This window comes from Abramis brama (assembly GCF_963993115.1).
Source record: "Abramis brama genome assembly, chromosome: 25".
Classification (NCBI taxonomy): domain Eukaryota; kingdom Metazoa; phylum Chordata; class Actinopteri; order Cypriniformes; family Leuciscidae; genus Abramis; species Abramis brama.
The window spans coordinates 6,823,756-6,840,380 of NC_139987.1; the positions used below are offsets into that span (position 1 = coordinate 6,823,756).

General features: G+C 37.9%; 1 protein-coding gene across 1 annotated transcript; it reads right to left on the minus strand.

The window, feature by feature from the left end:
• Positions 1-325: 325 nt before the first annotated feature.
• rbm18 (RNA binding motif protein 18) lies at positions 326-16,624 on the minus strand. Its single transcript, XM_084104609.1, has 6 exons — positions 16,437-16,624; positions 15,097-15,210; positions 7,311-7,437; positions 6,767-6,847; positions 1,595-1,683; positions 326-1,423 (listed from the first exon to the last, which is right to left on the minus strand). The coding sequence occupies exons 2-6, from the start codon at positions 15,201-15,203 to the stop codon at positions 1,261-1,263; spliced, it is 567 nt and encodes a 188-aa protein (XP_083960735.1). The 5' UTR covers positions 15,204-15,210; positions 16,437-16,624; the 3' UTR covers positions 326-1,260.
• Position 16,625: the final 1 nt, after the last annotated feature.

Sequence of the window (16,625 nt, forward strand, 5' to 3'; positions counted from 1 at the left end):
AAATTCGCAAAGACCGATAATAACGCATGTTAATTCGAATTCAAACCCGGTTTTAATTTAGAAAACAAAATATTTTAGGGTTAAATAGATATTTAATTAATTGAATCCTGCTTATGGCAAAAAAATAACTACCGTAGCCTAGTTACTCACTAAGCTTGTTCGTAATTGAAAACGGTCGCAGTTTAATAAACTTATTAAGAAAACAGTAATCCACTATATTATCGATCATTAGACAGCTCAAATCAACGCAAAAGCAACACAGCAGATCTTACTGTGATTTAAATATGCACACATGTCCACTTAAAGTGAAAGCACAAGAATCCAGTTTGGACTTCTCAAGGACCATTTCATTTATTTTTGAACACAACAGAAGCGAAATCTATCAAAATACCTGGATATTTACACTGGAACCAAACTGTCCTGTTGTGATGCCCCACTCTAGATCATGTGATAAAAGCCCTTATCTCTTTAGACTTAAAAAGGCAAGATATTAATAGTTAAATAAACAATGCAGAATATTGTGCTTCCTTGATATAAGACTCCAACAGGGTAACAAAGAATGGTGCAGTCTGATTTGTATGTAGATTTTGGATCCTAAGACTCACAACACACAACAACTTTCGCAAGCAGCACATGGGGCAGTTTACATGTGGATAAAAAAAAAAAACACTATATTCTGGAAGAATATCAAGGAGGGGATGTAAATTGAAAAGGTGCAAAAACTCTTAAAGGGATAATTCAGCCAAAAATTAAAGTTGTCATGATTTATTCACCCTCACAATGTTTCAAACCTGTACAACAAAATAATATATTTTGAAGAATATTTGGGTTCAAATAACATTGGACCCCATTAACTTTCATTAAAAAAAAAAAAAAAATATCAGTCATTTATCAAAAAAATCCTTACAGGTTTGAACCGATATGAGAGCGAGTATAAATGAGTAAATGATGACAACATTTTGATCTTTTGACTGATAAATCCCTTTAAACCCAGGAGAACTGAAATTAGTTGGGTAATATCAATATCCAAAAAATTAAATTCACTAGTTAGATTCTGCAAATATCAGCCGGTCTTTCAGTAAAAATACTCCTCCGCTGGCCGAGAATCAGAACAGCACTACAAATCAAAGGTGTTGGACTCGCTCTTCTCATGACACATCACAGTCTCACGCTGGCCAAGACACAAGAACGGCTCATCTGCGCACGTCTCTCAGTCTGTTCGTGTTGGGTGAAGAGACACTTGGCCAGTTGTTGGAGAGGTCATCTCCTGAATTTGCGAAACTGCTTGCGGTAGGGCTGGGACCTCTTGTCTCTGTTATCGGGGGGCTTGTTGTAGATGTACGCAGAGGGTCCGGAATAGTCATCCGGGTTTTCTTCCATCATCTGCAGCTTGGCTTCAATGGCACGAATCTTTGCATTAACACTTTAAACAGCAGAGGAAATAGAAAAGGAAACCTTCTTATCCAGTCCAAATGGGTCACTTATTAAGTCAATTTGAGGCTATTTGGAAAGAGTAGATGAGAACGAAAACAAGAACAGGAGGGAATCTGAAGGAAAAAGAGGGAAAATGAAGCTGAGAGGTAATGTCCCAAACCTCAGTGTGGTTGGCATCTCCTCTGCTTCACTGGATGAAGGATCTAAACTGGCCGGCACATTTTTGTCTCCTCGGAAGGGTTCAAACTTCTGAAAGCCAACAAACACACACCAAGATGGATATAAGACAGTTTGTAAACGAGACACCGAGACAAAATGCACTGAGGGTTGTTTAATTTAAACACATTTGGTCGCATTTGAGAGCAGAGAAAGAGAGCCGGCTGCTTATTAGTCATTTGCTCTCTTGGAATAGTGTGGGAAAAGTTGGGCTACGCAACGTCATAAACATTCATTCCACTCAAAAATGTCCCTCCAACCACCCTTGCGATCATGAGGATGATAGCAGCTCATGGGAATCTGTGGGGAATAAAAACAAAGAGTGATTAGAAAATGTTTTCAAATTGGAGATGATGACACATATTTAGAAGTTATTGAAAGAAACGGACAAAAAAATACATCTTTGGATTCCACATTGTATTAAAGCACAATAAAGGACAATGTGAAATTGCTTTTGCAATGCCTTTAACTTCCAAAATGTGATGCATTTATTAAGTTAACCTGATTATTAACTGGCAAATGGTGTGGGCTGGGACTTTTTATTTCTTTTAAGGATGGGAATTTGATCTGTTGGGATCAATTTGTTTGGATCTTATTCTTCATGTTGATATTATTAGAAGTGCTCGCTGACCCAAAGTGAACCTTGGCACGTAACTACTGTACATGCATGAATGATAGTTTAAAATGTTCATTTTGAGCGGTGCTATTACTTTTCAAAGCAATCAGACCCGGTGGACGATAAAACAGGTGGAAAAAAAACATGGACTTTCATTGAATGACCACATCTAGGGACCAAATATATCAATATCACCCCTCTTTGAAAGCAGGAATACCAATTTTCTTTTTTTAAACAACAAAACATTTTTATTGACAACAAAACACTGGAAACTGCATATGTTCTTTAAGGTTTAAATTTTTTTGTTAAAAAAAGGATGAACTTGCATGAACTTTGTTAGCAGGGCAAAAATACCAATTATAATATTTTTTTCTTTTGTGTGTGAAAAAAATAATAATCCATGTCCTCCTCCCATTCGTGACTGTACACAAAAAGGTTGCACAGGTAAGCATAGTTTCTTCTAAAAAAATAAAAAAATTGCTGGCACAGCCTTTGTTACTTCAGCAGAAAAATCTTGTGTAAAATAATGTAATAAAATAATAATGAATAATGGAACATGTATCAAAGTAAACTTGGATTTCTTCTCTTGTAAAATCACATCTTTCAAATACCGAACACCATGAAGCAATGTTCTAACAGTCTGTTTCTGATCCTATACATTACATTGTTACAAATTTTCCTTTTGTTTATTTTCCTTTAGATCGCTACACTCCACCCAAACAACTGCAAACCATATATACACCACATTATCAGACCGCTCCAGTGAACCAGGGGCTTCAAAGCGCAGAGCTGATTCAAACACAGCGCTGAAGAAGCCCCCGAGACCCACACAGGTCCTGCAGTCGGAGAGATCGGACAGTGTTGGGTGGAGGTGGTCAGGAGGACCTGGAACCAGAGCTGCCTGCTGCTACTTGTTGTCAACAACCCTGCACTGTTGACCTTGACCCCGGGCTGGTGTCCCTTTCCCCTCAGACGGGGAGGGCCAGAGGGGCGGGATTCTCAACCATACAGGATTTCCTCACTCCCAGCGGCAGCTGCCTATTGTTAAGCAGCAGGGAAGCCTGTGGAGCCCCTCTCTATAGCTTAACTATAGGTGTGATGCATGGTCTTTATGGACTGTTTTGAAGTAGCAGCATCCAGATATTCCATAAAACAACTATAGAAGCATAAATGGATGTCAAGGGCCGACTGAAGTTACAGTACAGACTAGAAATTTACGCTTTCTGATGAAAAAATGTGAGTGTTAGGGTTAGGTTAACCCTAACCCCCCTAATCCTGGCCACCAAAAGTTCACACTTTTCTAGACTGACTGCTCAAACTGCACCCTAGCAATGGAAGATGTGCCATTAATTCTGCTTTTCATGAGTGCAGAATTAAAACTTAAACACAAAAAACTGAGAAACGTTGGCCTAAGCAATGGTTGCTGCCGCTGTCACAGTGAGTACCACAGTTAAGCAAGGACTACAGACCCACGAAATGAGAAATGACTGGTGGGAAGGTATTTATTTAAAAAAAATAAGATTCCAGTACTGAGTACTGTTAGTCATCTTTTTTATTCATACACTACACTTCAAAAGTCCCTAAGTAATTAACACTTTTGTTCAGCAAGGACACATTAAATTGATCAAAAGTGACTAAAGATAATTTTAGGCTATTTCTGAACATGCGTTCTTGAGCAATCTTGTGTCTTGTGTTCTCATACGTCATCATCAACTGTCGAAGTTCAATCGGGTTCAACAGTTCCCGCCCCCTTTGTCAGCCGTGTCGGTTCCGGAAGTATTTTTTTCATAAATTTTTCCCATAGGGATTAAAAAAAAGTCTTTGTAAAGAGTTATGCCATGAACCAAGACATATCAGCTACGAGGTGAATCACAACATTACAAACTCTGATTTGAAGTAAAAAAGTTTTCAAAAGACTACTTAACGGCTTTAGTGAGGGAAAGAACTACAATCCCATGAAGCATTGCAAACAGCATAATCGAATTAAAAATAAAACTTCTCATGTACAAATGTTTATTTTTTAAGTTTAATGCAAAATATGCATATATATATACAAATATTTAAGTATTTTGAGAGCTTAAAGAGATCGAATCGATTACATTACATATTCATGGAAGTGGGCGGAGCTAAAGAGCTCTTTTGGCACATATTGCTGTTTTAAACTCACTAACTGGTGTAATTTTCTGTACAGCATCATGGTAATGTAGGTCTTCTGCAGTAAAATACAATATTTTAAAATGATTTTTTTTTTTCAACATTTATAATAATGTAAAATGTTTTTGTGCATCAAATCAGCATTTTAGAATGATTTCTGAAGGATCATGGGACACTGAAGACTGGAGTAATTATGCTGAAAATTCAGCTTTACCATCACAGGAATAAAATAAAAATAAAAATAAAAAGCAGTTGTTTTAAATTGTCATTTTTACTGTATTTTATCAAATAAATGCAGCCTTGGTGTATGAAGGACTAAAAATGACAGAACGAAAAATAAATAAATAAATAAATAAATAAAAGTAGAAATAAATAAATAAATGCAGAAATAATAGTGAAAATAAATACATTTTGGTAATATAAATGGCTATTTCTGTATTTTTACATGTATTTATTTATTTATTTATGCATTTCTATATGTATTTATTTATGTATTTATACATTTATTTATATATTTATGTATTTATATATGTATTTATTTATACATTTATTTATTTCTGTATTTCTACATTTATTTATTTCTGTATTTCCACATTTCTACATTTATTTATTTCTGTATTTCCACATTTCTACATTTATTTATTTCTGTATTTCCACATTTCTACATTTATTTTTCCCTGCGCATGTATGCTAATTGACCAATGGCTAAGCCACGCCCCCAAACGCGATGAGCCAATCACAGTACGCATAGCTAACCCAATACACTCGGACATTCTCTGCTTCCTCGTCCATTGCAATGCATTGCGGTTATCAGTTTTCATTCGTTTTTTCTTGTCATTTTGGCTTTTAAACAGCGTGTGTGTGTGATTTTGGTTGGGTGACAGTTGTAGGTTACAGTTTGACAAGAGTTTACAGTTTGACAAAAGCACAATGTTGTGTTTTACACAAATATAAGTAGGCTAAACACTTTGCAGTTTTAATTATGTCCTGTATGAACAAAATGGAGTATGTTTTTATGTTTCCACTGTTCGATCGCGCCCGCTCTCTGACACACACACACACACACACACATTCCAGCAATGCAATCTTGACATCGCAGCCTGTTCATTATTCTGCGCTCACACCAAACGCGAATAGAGCGTCAAATTCGCGCGTATCCGCGTCTAGTTCGACGCTTGAACATTTTGAATCCAAAGCGAATAGGACGCGCGTATAAAGCGAGCGTTTGAAGAGAAATAGCACCAAACTATAACGTTTACACTGTGAACTGTAAATCTTTGTTCTGGAGCTGAAGCTTATCGACCTTCTCAACAATAAAATTATTAATATAACCCTCCAATGCATATTTAAGGCCCTTTTGGTGACATCGAGATGATATATAATCTTTCTGTCTCCAAGAAATCATAAATTGCCTCCTGTGAAATGTCTCCTACTGTGACAGCTGCCACAGCGCCTGTTACCGAATGTTGACTGTTTGTCCGCGTGAGTGGAGGGGGCGTGGCTTAGCCATTGGTCAATTAGCATACATGCGCAGGGGAAAATAAATGTTGAAATGTGGAAATACAGAAATAAATAAATGTAGAAATGTGGAAATACAGAAATAAATAAATGTGGAAATACAGAAATAAATAAATGTAGGAATAAATAAATGTATAAATAAATACATATATAAATAAATAAATATATAAATACATAAATATATAAATAAATGTATAAATACATAAATAAATACATATAGAAATGCATAAATAAATAAATAAATAAATACATGTAAAAATACAGAAATAGCCATTTATATTACCAAAATGTATTTATTTTCACTATTATTTCTGCATTTATTTATTTATTTCTACTTTTATTTATTTATTTTTCGTTCTGTCATTTTTAATCCTTCATATTGGTGAGCATAAGAGACTTCTTACCGACCCAAAACTTTTAAATGGAAGAGAATATTTTTAACAATTTATTTATTTGTGAAAAAAAAAAAACAGATACTAAAGTTATCTAAATAACTATCTATCTATATCTTATTTTCAACTTATTTTTTAAAATCAAGCTCAAATAAACAAACCTCAAACAAATTAGGCAAATATTATATTAAAGAATGTTCTCAGCATCAGTCATTAAAATGTCAGAAAACAAAAGATCTGTATTCTGAACAATGCCCATGATATTCTGTCTTCTAGATATGGCCTTCCTTCAATATAAGTCTATTGGATTTTGTCCTGTTTTATCATCTGTCAGGCAAAAATCGAAAGTCTGATGGCTTAGAAAATTGATTTTAACAAACCACTAGCCTATAGTATGAGTAATTAGTACAACAGTAATTGCGATACTCACCTTTACCTGAGCATGAGCCCAACGCACCACTAACTTCTTGGAAAGTGCCAATTTTCCATTCAGACACTGAATAGCCCGTTCAGCCTCCTGTGATGGAGAGAAAACACATTTTATGCTTTTATGATGATCACAATCATGCATGCATTACATGTCACTATACTTAATAATTTCACTCCTGATCATCCATCTACATTTGAAATCCTCTCTCAAAGATCGTCCTCTTCCGAAGTCTCTGGATCCCAAACCTTCCTGTGTGTTTGTCTGCTACTTTCGGCTGTTGCTGGAAGCATGGCGTAATGATAGGGAACAATAATGGCTGATGATGGATCACTAGCTTTCCAAGCTCTCATGAAGGGTGTGAATGAGATCTATAAACACACATTTCCCCTTCAACAACACCCTTGGGACTGCCTCATATTACACTCTTTATCTCATCAGCTGTGTGGGTGCCTCTTAAAAACGTGCATATCATTTCTGGATCAAAACTGACACTTCCTTTGGTATTTTGGGTTGTTAATTCTTAGATGTTGTAAAGAAGAACAAGAAGAACCTCTTTGGTGTGGAAGTTGACGAAGCAGTATCCCCTTGGCTGGCCCTCCAGAGGACCTGATTTATGGAACAGGAAGTCAAACTGCTTGACTTTGCCAAACTTCTCCAGGAGCTTCACTAGGTGGTACCTGCAGGAACACAGAGGGAGGTATTTTTACTTTCGAGTCTATTTGCTTTTTTGCAAAATACCTCCATAAAATTTGGGTTCGGCACTCATGAAGAGATTATCAAGGACACTTGATTCACGAGCGATTGTATTCATGATGCTTCCTTTAGCAAATGGCACAAATAATTGTACTGGCCAAGAATAAAAAATGACTGATAACCATTATTAAAGCCACATGGGAATAATGCATGGAATCATAATTCTTAGTATGCAAGGCTTGATCAGAATGACAGGTCTCTTTACACCTTTTTAGCTGCTGTAAATCTTTTATTCACACAATACAAAGGATACAGCAGGGGGACAAAGAGGATATAAAAAAGCGGAAGACTGAATTCCCTCAAGAGTTTAATTTAAGACAAACAATTACAACGAGTGCAGCTTCTATAACCTGCTGTACGGTAAAAGCCAATAGTAGACATGGGAAATGACTACGGTTCGCCTTAAGCACCTTATTATTGCCAAAAAAAATTATTTTGTTCCTTGACGAAATTTTTTTGTTTTGGACCCCATTGACTTTCACTTAGACAAACACATCTGAAACATTTTTCAAAATATCTTCTTTTGTGTTCCACAGAAGAAATAAAGCGATTTGGACGACAGGGATGTCATTTTGAAATGTTGCAAGCCAGATTTAAATTCACAATGCCCACATGATCACCATGGTTCAATGTGTCGAAACACGTCAACATGAAATGGCATTCGCAACTCATTCTACTTCTGAAACGTGCCGTTTTACCAAGTAATGTGCATCTATCGGGAATTGATTTAATTTTGAAAAGTGGGTGTTGCATACTAGAATGGATCAGCCGACTAGGCATGGTCCCTATTTCAATAAAAGATTAAAAAATATATAAGCTTTATGGTGTCTCTACTAAAAATGAAAGTCTATGGAAGAAAAGCAACTGGTCAATTTTTTGATGCAGCAATGAGTACAAGTACAAAGAGCTTGTAAAACAGGAATAATGAACAGCTTTCCAGGAGAACTTCACGCTGAACCTGTGCTATTCAAACAAAGAGAGAGTATAAATAGGCTTCTTCAAACAACCATGTCCACAGCATTCGAGAGCAGTCTAGCATGCAGTCCATACATAAGACCGAACGTTAGCAAGTACCTTTGCTTCTGCATGTTCACCTGTACGTCATCCAAACCGTTAACATTTAATGTGACTTGACGCTGCATGAACACAACTCTATTTGCACCCAATGTTTGTTTTAGTATGTTGGCAAAACCACTTTTAAAGAACGCAATATCAACAGTCAATGACATGATGCTAATTTTTAAGTCAAGATCAAATATTTTATTCTAAAGCACATTAAAAATGTTTTTTTTATTATTATTATTTTTACTTTATGCCCTAAAAAATATCTGGGTGAAGAAGAAAAGCCTCAAAGAAAACATTAAGTTTTGCTTCTTTTTTTTTTAAAAAGCATTTTTTTTAAAATATATTATACATTTCGTTAGCCTCATAGCATAATTGCCTAAGTCATATTTAAAAAAAAAAAGACTTAGGCAATTATGCTATGAGGCTAACGATTTTTAAAACCCTGGTGCAACCAGTGTGCAGAAACATGAAGGGGGGGGGGGGGGGGAACTTGTGTCAAGTTCAGTAAGTCTTTATCTTGGCTGCTCTTACTTGTCATTTACACTCTAGTAAATATGACTTATCTTGTCACTAGTGCTGACATTGTCTCCAATTATTCATCTTGACGTAGGGTGATGAATGTGGCATCACACGGGCATCACCCAAACCAAATTCTAGAGATTCAGTAATGCAACTCAGGAAGGCATCCAAGCATTTCCTACAGCTGAGAAAAGGCTGGGAAAGCTCCCCAACTGAATGTCAGGAACGTGCAAAAAGACGCGCTCAGGATAAACAACAAAGCATTTGTGGAACTACTAGCTTCTAGCATGACAGCCAGAGTGGTCTGGGAGTTGCCTCCTAACCCGAGACAAGGAGATGCCTGGGATTTCTTTGTTGTTTCAGTTGGTTGAGGTTATTTTTAGTCCTGGAAAGGTATGAACGCAGATAGAACTGGGGGTCCTGGCTTCAGTATTAATGTTTTCCCCTCCTCTCCCAGGAGCTTTTCTCCAAGTAGTATTTCGCACTTTCCCAGCCACCACCCTCTCAGGCTTGGGCCACGGGATCTTCCTGACTTGCTGCAGATTGAAGAATTGATAGTGGCCCGACTCAAAGAGACAACCTGCAGATTTTTTTCAAACCACAATGCACATCCCCAGAGGGCAATAAAATGTGCTGTGGGGAGGAAGAAGGGGTCCGTCTAAGGAGCTTGGAGTATTTTGTGTAAGTGATGACAAAAGCCAAGCATGTCATCTGTTTGGGCCAAAGTGGTCGAAACTCTGCCCACCCACCTGCAGCGTCTCTCGTTTCAGTGTCGCTGCGCAGACCTTGAGAAACATAGCAGCACAGAATCAAGAAAACAGCATGGATATCAAGGTCAAGGAGCGATTCCAACAGACACGTGTCTATTTCAGATGATTGGAGGGTGTGGTCTAAGGCCAATGCCGTTTTCCTCCTCGGCCGTCCCATCGGACAGGGCCTGCTGTTCCTTGCTGCCGTAATAATGGACAATGCAAAGCAGAGCTCCAAAAAGCACAAACAACCTGCGGCACATGGTAGATCCATCACCGGCCCTAAATGGGCCCCAGCGGAGCATGGACAGGTCAACGTGTCAGCCTGTTATTACGACAGCAGCCACTGCTTTGTGTGAATTTGTCCGCCACACTACAGGCCTTAACTGTGGGAAACGAACCCTGAAAGAAAGAGTTTGTATGTTTGTGTCAGAGAGGTTGTGCATGCATGATGGGGTGGAGCTCTGTAAATGTTGACGGATGTTTTCATTAGATGGAAATGCCCAGAAATGCTGTCATCACTGCCCTTATTATGGGTCATCAATCTTCAGCACCTGCCATAATGTCACTCAGACTACAGGTTTAAAGGGCTAGTTCACCCAAAAATGACATTTCTGTCATTAATTACTCGCCCTCATGTCGTTCCAAACCCATAAGACCTTTGTTTATTTTAGGAACACAAATTAAGATAGTTTTGATGAAATACGAGAGGTTTCTGAACCAGCCATAGGCAGCAACGTTACGCCTCTCGCGCTTCAAACAAATAAGGCTGGGCAACAAACTCAAGCTCTTCTTCTCTTATATCGAAATTCTCATTTTAGACTTATAATTCGTGACCGGTGTTTTGTTTTGCTCTATCCTCCGCGTTCATCAATAGCCGCTTTCCGACCAAGTAGTTACAGGAACTTAGTTCTAGGAACTGTCCACTTCTAAACAGTTCTAATAACTACTCTCCCCCAAATCGCTTTTTGCTGTTTGCGTTCGCACTGGCCAAGTGGCCATAGGAACTGGTAGGAGGGGTAAGGGAGTGACGCAAGCACGGTGACTTTTATTTTGACGGTGCGACGGACCTTTATTTTGGCGGCGCTGAGAACGCCAGAGCAAACAATGCTCGCATTCTCTGTGTTTATTAGTCAGCGATCTGTCTAACAGTACTGTTTAATATCTTATTAGATAGAACTGTTATAGAAAGTAGACAGTATATGAAAAAAAGGTTATTAGCCTATGCCGTGTGGTTGATGTCCAGTGTTGCTAGCTGGGCAGATAAACATAATCATGTTTGGCTTGGTCCCCTCAAAGTTGCGTTGGATTTTCTCTTCAGCATAAAGGTTTAGAGACCCATATCACTGTTTTCCATGTTTGTATAGTTAGTTTATGGAGTAAATATATAGGCTATAATCTGTGTGTTTACATTCTAGCTGTTTTAAAAATGGCGGGTGCTGGTGCTCCGCGTGCGTTCGGTCATCAGCGTACACTAACGTCACGGGTAGTTCCTATAGTGCTGGTTTAGACCCTACTCTGAAGTAGGACCTAAATTAGTTCCTCCAAATGGAGTTCCTAGAACTAATGTCGTTCCTAGTTCCTGCGGTGCGAACACGCCGACATCCGGGTACTTTAGCCAATAGTTCTAGGAACTGTGAAAAGGTTCCTCCGGTCAGAAAGCGGATAATACGTCATGCGTCGGGTCAGAGATCACTCTTCCACCGGACGTTACCGGAAGCCAGTGATTATAGTTACAGTGATCATTTGAGGTTGTGGACGATCCTGGCATTACTCTGTACACAAAGTTCACCTGAAAAAAAAAATAATAAAAAAAATAAGATTTTACCTTTTATTTAACATTTAGTATTATTGTTTGGAATTAGATTATTTCAACTATTTGAATAATTATGATTTAAAAAAAATATATATATATTTTATGAGCTTTATGAGGCATTTATGTTAAATGAAAACTATGAAGTGAACAGAGAATTTACATTTCAAGAAACTTCCATTTAAAGCCACGCCCACTTCCGAATTTTTCCGAATACAGATACAGTTATTGGCTAGTCACATAACACTTCCTAGTTCCCTATGATCGGAAATTCTTGATATCAGGACACTAATAAGTAAGTTTCCAGTTTTAGAATGATTATGAGAAAGAGACAGGTCTAGAAATGGCCGATTCCTCTGGGCGTTTACTTCGCTCCCTAGCGGATTGAGACACACCCTAGATTTGGAGCAGGGCTGATTTAACAGGTGGAAAGTATGAGACTCGTGCAATTTAAGCACTGCGACTTGTCATGGTGCCCAAGCACTGACTATCAGTATCATACATTTATAACACATTTCAGTGGAAAAGAAACGAGAGGAATTGAGCAACTGCTCAAATGTGTCCAGAAACTGTAATTTTCCATCTAGCTGCAGCTTGTGATTAATGTAATGATGATGGTGAAACTAACAGTCAGTAAGGTAGATGGATTAGCACTCAGAAGAGACTGTTTACACTGAAAGAACAGAATGATTTTCTTTTTTGTCTGACTGAAATTTGTTGGTGACTACTTGCAGAACTGTAAATGTGAACTTCGCAGGCTTTTCCAAAGCGGTGATGTATTGAGATCAATCATATTAAATAAATAAGGCTGTTTGTAAAGTGGCGTGATGGAATGAGTGACAAATAAGTGTTTTTTAAATGAATTACATCAGAATCTAAGCATCAAGCCTCAGCTGATTTTTCCTATGTTTTAATTTCCAAAATGTTACTTTAGCTTGCTACTTTATAGAAAGCTGACAGATGATAAATGCTTGTTACATATAACATAAGAGAGACAAATGGAGTGTTCGTATTGTGTTTTTGTTCTACTAAAAACTACTGGGTAAATCTCACAAAAACTGTCAAGAAATGTCATATTTCACACAAATATTTTGCATTAAGACATGAAGCTTGTATTTTAGGCACATAACTTATTATAACTAAGCACCCCCTCCTGCACAATTATAGGCTACTATAAAAGCAAAACAATCAAAATTTGTATTACTGTAACACAAATAAAGAATGATATATGAATAATAAAGAACATTTTAAATACAATAGTAAGTACATCATAGCAGTATTTGTTGCATTGAACTTAATTTATGCTAATTTAAAAATCCCCAGGGGAACAATGTCCTTTACTGGCATGAAAATATCATCGCAGTGCAAAAAAAAAAAAATCTTAATGGTCCTGTTTAACTTTATAAAAAAGTATTTTAGGTTTATTTTAGTACTTTCGATTTTTACCCAGGCATTTTTAAACAGAGATTTAGCCTATGAGATCTGACATATTGAGCTGTGGTGCTCATGCCGGCAACACAAGTTTGATCCGCCTGTCCTCTCACTACAGTCGCTATACAAAAACAAACACTGCATGTGAATGGGGTTGGCAAAGGTCCTGTTTACACCTGGATAAAACCATCTGCCAAATATATAAATAACATCGGTCTGTAGTGGAAGTCTGTATGTGTTTGGGATTTTCCAAATATTTTAATCAAACTGGTCTTTTCTTTTCAAAACTCTTACTTTAGAGCACTGGTTGACTGACAGGTGACTAGGCGTCCTTCATTGTCTGAGATGCATTAGGAAAGATCACATGCTTTTCTGGCTCCTTTATTTACATCTGTATTGACAACTGACCTCTAGTGGTTGACCGATATCTGGCATTTTGAAATTATCGGCAATGGCCGATACGTTTTTCTGTTTGGCATATATTTGTCTGAAGCCGCTTTTATTTAGACAACAATGGGACAACGGACAGCGGCAAGAAAGGCAGTGCCTGATCTTTAAATTAGTGGCTGTGTCCGAAATCATATACTCTCTTGGGTAGGTTCTTATTTTGAATAAGAAATTACTTTACAACCATTAAAAAAGTAATTTCTATAGTATGAATGTGTGTTGTATGAATGTAATCTGGACGTAATACATTCGCCATGTTGTTATTATCATGTGACCTACCAGTGTCAGTTACGTCACTTCACTGTCATTCACAAATGCTCTCCTGTGGCCTCATGGGATATAAAGTGTCCATCGAACGCACACTTCAGAATCTCACCGGAGGAAGATGCAGCCCTTGATTTCAAACCATGCTGTGCTATATCCAGTTGGCCACTATTTCATATTCATTTAATTTTCACTCTGTGCTGCATGTAAAATTAGCATTAACTGGTCTTTATTTGAGGAATATTTTTCCAGTAATAACCATAATAGGATTACAGAATCAAGAAGTTAGTAAAGCATAAATTCATAAAGTTCAATTAATTATCTAATTTAGTAAATATGTAAAAATAAATATAATTGTCATTGCAGCAATTGTTATGCATGTTAGTTAAATCAAATGTTGAAATATGTATATCAGCCACCCTTCTCTCTAAGAAATTGGTATCAGCCATCAAAAATGTGTTTGGATCACCAAACAAGGTTGATAAACGGGTGTAAACAAGTTCAAACTGTTATTGTGCTGTAACCAGTTGATCCATCACACTGAATCCCTCAAAGCTTTTACCTCATCTCCTCGGTTTCTTCATAAATCTCTCTGATGATCCATCCACAGCTGCTACAGTGCAATACCTAAAGTACCTTTCTACCTCCCAACTCAATTACTACTCTCAATTATCCACTTACCTCAACTAAAAACTGCCTTTGGGTGAACGCTGACCTCACATAGCAGGACTTCACCACTGTGTGTGTGTGTGTGTGTGTGTGTGTGTGTGTGTGTGTGTGTGTGTGTGTGTGTGTGTGTGTGTGTGCAGCATCTGCAGGACCCTGAAGTGGAACTCACTACTACAAACACTCCCAGCATGTGAACTAATTAATCTTCCCAATCACCAGCCTGTGGGCATCACGGCTGTTTTCGTTCAAGCAGGTTACTTAAAGAAAAACAGAGGAGCGAGAGGGAAGGAAACGCCTGTCTAGACGCCAGCCCGGGCAAGCCGTACATTTTCCAGGGGCGCTCTCGCAACGTGTGCTATTTCTCTCGCGCTTCCCTTCCGTGTCACCCGGCCACCCCCTCTCCACCTTGATCAGCCGCTACAGGTTCACAAAGTAAACACGCCAGGTGAATGAGAAATGATGGCAGCCCCTCAGAAAAACAGGTCTCCACGGCCGAACGGCTCTCTTTAACACGGCTTGTCGTCGTCTGCTCATTCTCCAGCACAAAGACACGCTCGGCTAATCAATCACCTGGGTCCGCCTCAGAGGCAGTGCAGCACTGGGTTTCTGCGCAGGCAAACACTCACTCTGTGATTTTGGGGTCAATGTTGCCGATCCAGAGCCGATGACCGTCCTGTGCCGAGCCACCTGACAGGATGGAGGCATTCTCCACAGTCTCCGAGGCGGACTGCATTAGGGGCCTGAGGAAAGTCAGAGGGCTATTTCAGTCACGTTCAGGTAAGTGTGTGTGTGTGTGTGTGTGTGTGTGTGTGTGTGTGTGTCTGTCTATCTGTCTGTCTGTCTGTCTGTCTATCTATCTATCTATCAATCAATCAGACAGACTGTGTCTGTCTATCTATCTGTCTATCTATCTATCTATCTATCTGAGTGTCTATCCATCTATCTATCTGACTGTGTGTCTATCCATCTATCTATCTCACTGTGTGTCTATCTATCTATCTATCTATCTATCTATCTGAGTGTCTATCCATCTATCTATCTGACTGTGTGTCTATCTATCTATCTATCTATCTATCTATCTGAGTGTCTATCCATCTATCTATCTGACTGTGTGTCTATCCATCTATCTATCTCACTGTGTGTCTATCTATCTATCTATCTATCTATCTATCTGAGTGTCTATCCATCTATCTATCTGACTGTGTGTCTATCCATCTATCTAACTGTGTGTCTATCTATCTATCTATCTATCTATCTGACTGTGTGTCTATCTATCTATCTATCTATCTATCAGACTGTCTGTCTATATATCTGTGTCTATCTATCTATCTATCTATCTATCTATCAGACTGTGTCTATCTATCTATCTATCTATTTGTCAATCTATATATCTACCAATCTATCTACCAATCTATCTGTGTCTATAAATCAGTCAATCTATCTATCTATGTCTATCTATCAATTAGTCAATCTATCTATCTGACTGAGTGTCTGTCTGTCTATCTATCTATCTATCTATCTATCAGACTGTGTCTATCTATCCATCTATCTATCTATCTATCAGACTGTGTCTATCTATCCATCTATCCATCTATATAACGTTTTATCACATAACATATCAAATATACATAACTGAACTGAATGAAACACTTCCATAAAACTCTAATTTCTTATCAAACGTATAATAACCCTTGAGAGTGCGATGCATGCAGAACAGTTGCAGTTTAGGTCTCTTGGTGTGAAATTAGCCATGACAATTAAAATGCAGAATGAACATGATAATAACGTCAATATGATATTTTACAAACCATTTGTCGTTTAGAAACAACGACAGTTATAGAAAAAATTATACTGATCAACAATATAGACTAAAGCCGAAAAATAATTAATTATACACATCAATGGCTGTTGAGCTAACAACTAGCAAGCAGTGTTAATAGTTTACATACGTTAGCAAAACACTCACCCTCCTCTCGTATTCCTCTCCTCTGCTCTCTGATCCTAAACTAAATATGCTATGTGCAAAATCTGGTGGCACTGCCTCAAAACCTAAAATTCATCTCGTTTATATGCCACACGAACGAGTCAGACAAAAACATTGAGTGCAGCCACTTAGCTTTAGCATCCCTAACATCAACAACGGCGCCATAAAGTG

What these genes read in the sequence shown, in the direction of transcription:
- rbm18 (XM_084104609.1), bottom strand. Translation starts at nt 15,203, where the DNA reads ATGCAGTCCGCCTCGGAGACTGTGGAGAATGCCTCCATCCTGTCAGGT. An exon ending in TGCGTTGGGCTCATGCTCAG is followed by an intron (nt 1,684 to 6,766) that starts GTAAAGGTGAGT and finishes GTTGGCTTTCAG; the next exon opens with AAGTTTGAACCCTTCCGAGG. An exon ending in GAGATGCCAACCACACTGAG is followed by an intron (nt 1,424 to 1,594) that starts GTTTGGGACATT and finishes TGCTGTTTAAAG; the next exon opens with TGTTAATGCAAAGATTCGTG.